Genomic DNA, 7,442 nt, shown 5'->3' on the forward strand with positions numbered 1-7,442 from the left:
TATACTACATAATAGGAATGCAATTTCGAAGGTCCATTTTCACACACATCATTCATGAGGCAACATCTTTCCTGACTTGTGCAGAGAGTCCTTGTCGACAAGTGGTTCAATTCAATTTGGGCAATCAATTCAATTAGTCGTTTACATTATGTTTATTTAATAAAATATTAAAAAAATAATATATTCAATTAATTTAAGTTAACTTTCACTTACTAAATTCATGATCTAAATTACAAAATTATAATAATCATATATAAAACTAATCAAAATAAATTATGAAATCCAATACTCAATCAATTTAATATTAAAAAATAAAAAAAATTAAAAAAATAAAAATTAAAAAAAACTCATGTCAACCTTAGTTAACTTTCTAAATTATAACATGAGTTATAAGATCATGATAATCCAATAAAATATAAATTAAAATAAATTATAAAGTTTAATTTTTAAATAACTCAATGTCAAATGATAAAACCGAGATAAATTCAAAGAAAACAAATAAAAAAATGACATGAGTCAATTTGAGTTACTCTACTAAATCCACGACTCAGGTTATAAAACTAAAATAATTTCATATAAAATAAATTATGAAGTATAATTTTCAATCAATTCATTGTTAAAAAATAAAATTAAAAAAAATCAATATAGAAAAACATAATAAAATAATCTAAGTCAACCTAAATTAAAATTTTTAATTCAAATAATAAAATTAAAATAATTTTAAAAAATAAATCAAAATAAATCTCAAACCATATAAAACTTTATTATTCTTTGAGATTAACTTTGAGCTCTTCCTGCACAACTTATATGGAAAGCGAAGAATACTTTTTTTAAAAGAGGTTCAGGTCATCAATAAAATACCACTCTAAAAGAGTTACAATGTTAATATTATATAAGTCCTACAAGTTAAGGGATAGTATCAAGTAAATACTTTGAAATATAATTTTTTATTAATATAATATTAAAAAATAAAATTAGAAAAACATACTAATTAAAAAAATATTAATTAATTATGTTAACTCACTAAAATTATAATACGGGTCATAAATATGAAATAATTATATACAAAATAAATTATAAAGATAAATCTCCAATAAATCTGAAGGATAAAAACAAACATAGATTAAAAAGAAAAACATAGAATGAGCTTAGTAACCAAATAGTGCAAGAGGAAAAAAATTGAATTTGCCGGGCTGAGCTTTAGCGATGGGCTGAATCAAGAATGAAGGGTGAGCGAAGTGGCTGAGTTAGCGATGCTCATGTATAGAAGGTAGAGGAACGGTAAAGCAGAAGACTTTCTATTAGAAGGCATGGAATTGCCGAGTCGATAGACGACGGGAGAGTGTCTTCCCCATTTCCTATCTATCTTCCATTTCAGAATAGAAGCATTGGCCTAGGACTTGGGGATAGTCCCATTTCGCTCTGTCGATCCGGAACTAAGAAGAGACCGGGCTTAAATTCTCGAAAGAGAGGAAGTCAGGCTTTTCTTTCTTTCTAAGATCACAACGGAAAAGTCCAGCGGCGGCACTAATCAGTGAGTAAAGTCTTCCTTCCCCGTCCAGAGTATTCTCCCCGTGACAGCAAGAAGAAGGGAGGGCTAAGTTTAAGACTGCACGTTAATGTTTTGGGAGGTGGTGGGTAAAATCACCGCCTTTTTTTAGTTTTTGTTAATTAATAGTAGAAAACGCAGTAGAATAGAAAGGTTGTAGTAGAACACGACTTCACAAGGTTGCGGCAAATTGCCTTTTATTTTTAAATTTACACACAAGCCACTTTTTATTTTTAAATTATATTTTATATTTATTAAAATATCAAATTATTCATTAATCAATTTTATTATTACTAAAAAATTAATATAAAAAAAGATTTCTAGATTTCAGTTTAATGAATTTTAATTTTAAAAAGAATTAAATAATTTCATTTTATCTTTTTTTATAAAAATCCAGAAAGTATTATGAAATTGAGAGAATAAAAACACTTTTAAAACAAAGGTTTAGGTATTTCTCTTCAATTGAACCATTTTTTATTCACCAATTTTCTTAAAAATAAATGAATATTGAAAAGTTGGCAAAATAATTTTTAAAAAGATGTTTTTCATAAAATAAAAGTGATACAAAGATTCCACTAGTTTCAATCAACTACTAGGTGTCCCATTTTTATTTTTATTTTTTATTTTATTTTTTTAATTTCATCTTTTTTTCTCAATTTAATTTTTATATTTTTTAAACAATTACTTAAGTTTTATTTATAGGTTAAATCAACTTAGTCATGTTTTATCAACTCTCATATAATTTAATTTTAAATCAAAATAAGACAAGGTATTAGGGCGGGAGATTTTTTATTTTAACAATTTTATTTTTTCCCCTCAATTTCATCCTCAAACCTTTTTTATTGATTAATTAAATTAGTTTTAATCTTATCAAGTCAATTAGATTGAGATTTTTACACGATTTAATTTTAAATTTTGGTTAAGTAAAGAATTGGTTCTAGAGATGAGTTGGTTTCAGAGGTTTTTTTAATTAATTTTATACTTAAAAGTTTTTTACTAAAAAACTAATTTTTTTGGACTGGAAAAGTTAATTATATTAAAGCAACACTAATATAATTTAATTTTAAACTTTAGCTAGTTAAAAATTCAAATCAAGAAAATTTAAAATTTATTAATACCAACCTAGCCAGTAAACTAATATTTCCTATTCTATCATGACAACAAGTATCTGAAGTAATTCTTGTCCGGACAACAAGTATAATTTTCGTGTTTTATCTTGACCTATATAATGGCTTATCTCTCCTGTTTATGGCCCGTGTAATGGTTGTGTGCTATGCTGTATCTCACTTTTCACGTGTCGGAATATTTATTTTGCTATTAATAAAATATGCATGCATTTCTTCACTGGTATTTATTGGTTGGATAGGTTCATTTTGCAGTATATTTCTGATACTTCGATATTGTTTTGGATTGTATTTATGGTTTAAAATATTTTTATTTAAAGATATATTAAAATAATATTTTTTTTATTTTTTAAAATCAAAAGATCAAAATAATTTTAAAAAATAATTTTTAACCCAAAATTTTTTATAATTTTAAGAAAACGTGGTTTTTACCTCGTTCCAAACGAAGCCGAATTCATCCTTTGTTCTAGCATGTTACTATTTCATGTTCTGGCATGCGTCTATACATCGGTTGTATTCCTCAACACCCCTCGGCGAGTTGATTCGTCGATTGTGAGTAAGTCACCAATTTCAATTTACTGGTAACTAACTAAAAAAAAAAGTCGGGTTTTAATAGAATCGAGCCTTGATTTATCGGATTAATAGTTTAATTTGTGTTTTTAATCCAATTTTTTCCAAGTCAACTGAATTTTTTCCAAGTCAGCCCATTTCTGGATCCACCTTTCTAACTATGTGTTAAATATTACTTCTCAAATCTACAGTATCGTGAACTGATTTTGACAGTTTCTTTTCAGATTCTAATCGGTGGAAAATGTTGAACAATTGCCAAAGAAGGGGGGGGGGGGGCAAAAAGAACAAATGATGGGAAAAAATTCATATATGATTTCTTATGATAATCAATTACAGAGAAACGTAGTCAATTATAGAGAAACGAGTCTAGAAATTTAATAAGAAGACGAGTGTGGACCGCCAAGGTTTCCACTGGTACTAGTCCATCCTTCTTGAATTTGAATGGAATACTGCAAATTCCAAAGTACATCTTCTATTGATGGCCGAGCTCTTGATTCTTTGTTTAGGCAATTAACGGCCATTTCAGCTGCAGTTTTTAGGGATTCATATGCAAAAGTACCCCTTGTACATGGATCGACCAAGGCTTGTAACTTCGATGGCGCTTCTGCCAAGCCTTTTTCGAGCTGCAAATTGAACCAACAAAAAAAAAAGGAAAAAAAAAGATTTAAGCAGTCATAACCCATGATCGGCACCGTATAAAGGCAGTTCCAAAATAATGTTATCAGATTTATATTGCACATGTATTTACCTGTATCCTTAACTCGTCCAATGCTCGGTTGGATGTGACAAGCTTACCCGTAATGACTTGAAGTAAAATGACACCTAGTTGATAGACATCTTCTTTTTCTGCATTTTCACTACTGCATGGAGGAAGAGGACTCAGGCAAGATGACCTTGATTATTCAGTAGTATGAAGGTGTGAAAAAATGAAAACAGGAGGAAGACTTGCCTGTTGATATTGAACGCATCTTGTCCATTGAGAGGACTCTCCGAGCCTACCTGCAAAGTTCAGAAAACAAAACAAAAGAAATTCAGAAGTGTGAATCCAAAGTGCTTCAAATATGAAGAATCTCAAATCTCAAGCCTTCTGCCCTCACCTTTGATGGCAGGGGAATCTTGTAGTCACTGAGTTTCGCTGTAAGAGTATCGTCCAACAAAACATTCTCGATCTTTACGTTATTCCCAAAAATGCCAGGAGCAACTCCAGTGTGCAAGAACTGGATTCCCCTCGCAACGCCAATGATAATCGCCATTCTTTTTGGCCATCTCAGCATCTCCCTTTTTCTCTCATCTGTCATATCAACAATCTTACTTACTTTAGGCTTCAGCAAGACAGCAATGATTCAAAAAAATGATAAGTGATTTTGGTATTTTACCGGCTAGGTAATCTCTTAGAGATCCATTGGAGACGTGTTCAAGGACAACAAATACTGTGCCAGCTGTGCTCGAATGATCCTGATATGTGACGATGGTGTGTCCGAGAATGCTGACCAAATGCAGATGCCTCAGCTTTGATAGTACCTCAATCTGCTGAATCATGCTTTGAGGCAAATTCTTCTGCTTTAGTTTCACACATTTCACCAGGACTACTGAACCATCCATGAGCCAACCTTTATAGAGCTGTAGATTACAGTACAGAATAGCATTTAGTTCAAAGGGCTTTGTTAATGATGAGTTCTAGTAGCCATGACATGATGTGAGCCCATTGAAAAGTTCTGAGACTTACTTGTCCCTGGGATCCTTCTCCTATAAAATTCAATGGATCAAAGTTGTTTGTAGCATCTTCCATTTCCTCCAATGTGAAGACACGATAAGGCGGAAGCCCTATAGCTGCCGACCTCATCGTCTGAGGCACACGCCCTGTGGAAATTCATATCATGCGTAATTTTGAAAATCCAACAAACTAACTTCACATGAAAACGCAAAGAGGAGAGAAAATCAAATGGTAGCTAGGCGGACTTACTTGAATCAACGGCTCTGCGAACAGACATTTTACTGGCAACAGACCTTTTACTGGTAACAGATCCATCAAATATGCTATGTACATGATCATCAGCTGTTGTTGTTTTTGATCTTCTAATGATCACAAAAATCAATAATCCAAGAACACCTGCGATCCCAAGAACACCTCCAACAATACCAAGTACTATTCCAAGTTTGATAGTGGAAGACTTGTGCTCCTTACTTCTAGATGGGGGCTTCACAGCCAATGCTTCTTTATTGCAGAACAAGTAAGGGTGCTGGTAACTTGCATTTTTACCGCCAGACAAGCAATTCCATGAGCTGATGACTGTCCGAGTTGAAGTATTGGTTGCAATGCAGGAAGGTAATTTTCCAATCAAAATGTTGTGAGAGATGTCCACAAATTGAAGCTTAACACTGCAAGATATATTTGTTGGAAGAGCCCCGCTTAATTGATTCTGGGCTAAATCAAGATACTGAAGAGAAGGAAGGGAGAACAAAGCAGATGGGATTGGTCCGATGAGTTTGTTGGAAGAGATGTCCAGCTGCTGAAGCTGATTGAATTTCTTGATTTCTGAAGGAATAACAGATTTCAAGGAGTTGTTCTTCAGGATGATGGTAACAAGATTGTTACCAAGCGAAGGAAAGGTTGGACCAAGATGATTGCCACCCAAATTTAGCTCTTGAAGTAGAACTAAGCTTCTGAGATCTGGGACTGTTCCGTTCAGCAAATTATGAGCCAAAACAAGACTAGTGAGATTCTTTAACGACAGGATATCTTGAGGAATCTGGCCATAAATGAAATTATAGCTGACATTAAGTGCTTGAAGAGACCAAAACCTGTTGATCTTGGTAGGCAAGGGACCCCACAATCCCAAGGACACCAGTGACAACACCTTCAAATTTGAAAGCTCTGTTAGGGTGGTGAAGAAAGCATCTATAGAGAAGTTGTCAGACAAGGTATTTTGTTTTGGGCTGTTGGGAGATGCAGAGGAGCTGCTTTTGTTTCCAACGACAGTTAATTCAGTTACATGACTATCTGAGCAAACAACTTTTAGAGAAGGTGAGGGGGGGAGATAGCAAAAGTTGGTCCAGTTAGTCCATCCTTGAAGAACCTGAGGATATTCAAGGAGTTGCTGAACCTGGAAAAGAATTCTTGTTTCATTTGGAGCTAATTGCCCTCTTGAAATCGAGACCTGCATGACAATCAGAGTGAATAGAGCTGTGTGGGAGCAAGAGAAACTGGAGATCCGCATTTTCTCCGTTTCTTGGAAATTTGAAGTGGAAATCCGAAACCTTAACTTCGAGAGTCCATGGCTTCTGTACTGGATCAGTTGCTAGCTTAGCTTAAAAACTCATCCTCCCATGCTTCGAGAGTAGCATTTTTTATTGTATTTGCTCCTGCAAACGAGCTCTCAACACCGCACATCACTCTGACTCTGAATTCAATTCAAGCCATTTTAGTTTGCCACGTTTATTGTTTATTATCGTAGACCCGCGAATATCGAGTGCCTGCATTGACGCACCATGCCACGAGACCTTCGTGACACCTCAACTCTCTCTTTTTTTGCATGCAATAAAATTACGACACTCTTTGATTTATGAGTTAATTATAATTTAATCATTTATTTAACAAATTTAATTAATTACTCCTCATGTTCTCTCCCGGAAGCCTTATATTTAATCTTTACATTTTTTTCTACTCCGTGAATTTAATGTTATTTTTTAATTTATTTTTAATTAAAAAAAGAAGAAGAATTGTGTTGGTAAAAATGGAAAAAACTGACTTGATAACAGGGCATCATTTAAAAATGAAACTAGGTTGAGATTGTTAATGATGGGCGAAGCGTAGGGCTATCAAATTATAATATTAAAGGGGTTAATTAATTAATTGATTAATTTTAATGAAAATACAGAAACTAAGTTCTAATTAACCCTTTTAATTTATCCATGATCAATAAATAATTAAATATCAAAATGTCAGTGTCAGCAATGAATGTATGCAAACGACGTTCCTACACTAAAATCTCATGGATTTAAATTTACGTACATGCCCATGGGGTTTGGGTGTCGGTGAGAATTACTGTTTGATTTGTTTTAATTTGAATCTGAGTGCAAAGCAGAAGCAACTGTGCCCCTAATCATGAACTACTTGTCATGTAACGGCATAGCTAGTTCTACCTAATCTATTCTTCCCTTTTAATTTACAGGAGGACGCTGTCGTTTCCACCCTCTTT

The 7,442-nt window shown here is 33.1% G+C and overlaps 1 protein-coding gene across 2 annotated transcripts; it reads right to left on the bottom strand.

Annotated features, from left to right (window-relative positions):
* Window positions 1-3,532: 3,532 nt before the first annotated feature.
* LOC105121623 (Leucine-rich repeat protein kinase family protein) lies at window positions 3,533-6,779 on the bottom strand. 2 transcript variants are annotated; one of them, XM_011020350.1, is made up of 7 exons: window positions 5,207-6,779; window positions 4,970-5,103; window positions 4,620-4,863; window positions 4,341-4,534; window positions 4,193-4,242; window positions 3,992-4,100; window positions 3,533-3,866 (listed from the first exon to the last, which is right to left on the bottom strand). In XM_011020350.1, the coding sequence occupies exons 1-7, from the start codon at window positions 6,459-6,461 to the stop codon at window positions 3,618-3,620; spliced, it is 2,235 nt and encodes a 744-aa protein (XP_011018652.1). In that variant the 5' UTR covers window positions 6,462-6,779; the 3' UTR covers window positions 3,533-3,617. The 2 variants fall into 2 exon arrangements, with proteins under 2 accessions (XP_011018652.1, XP_011018651.1); XM_011020349.1 differs by having other exon boundaries at window positions 3,992-4,103.
* Between the last annotated feature and the right edge of the window lie 663 nt (window positions 6,780-7,442).

Source organism: Populus euphratica, unplaced genomic scaffold (assembly GCF_000495115.2).
Source record: "Populus euphratica unplaced genomic scaffold, PopEup_1.0 scaffold25.1, whole genome shotgun sequence".
In the NCBI taxonomy this organism is placed as follows: Eukaryota; Viridiplantae; Streptophyta; class Magnoliopsida; order Malpighiales; family Salicaceae; genus Populus; species Populus euphratica.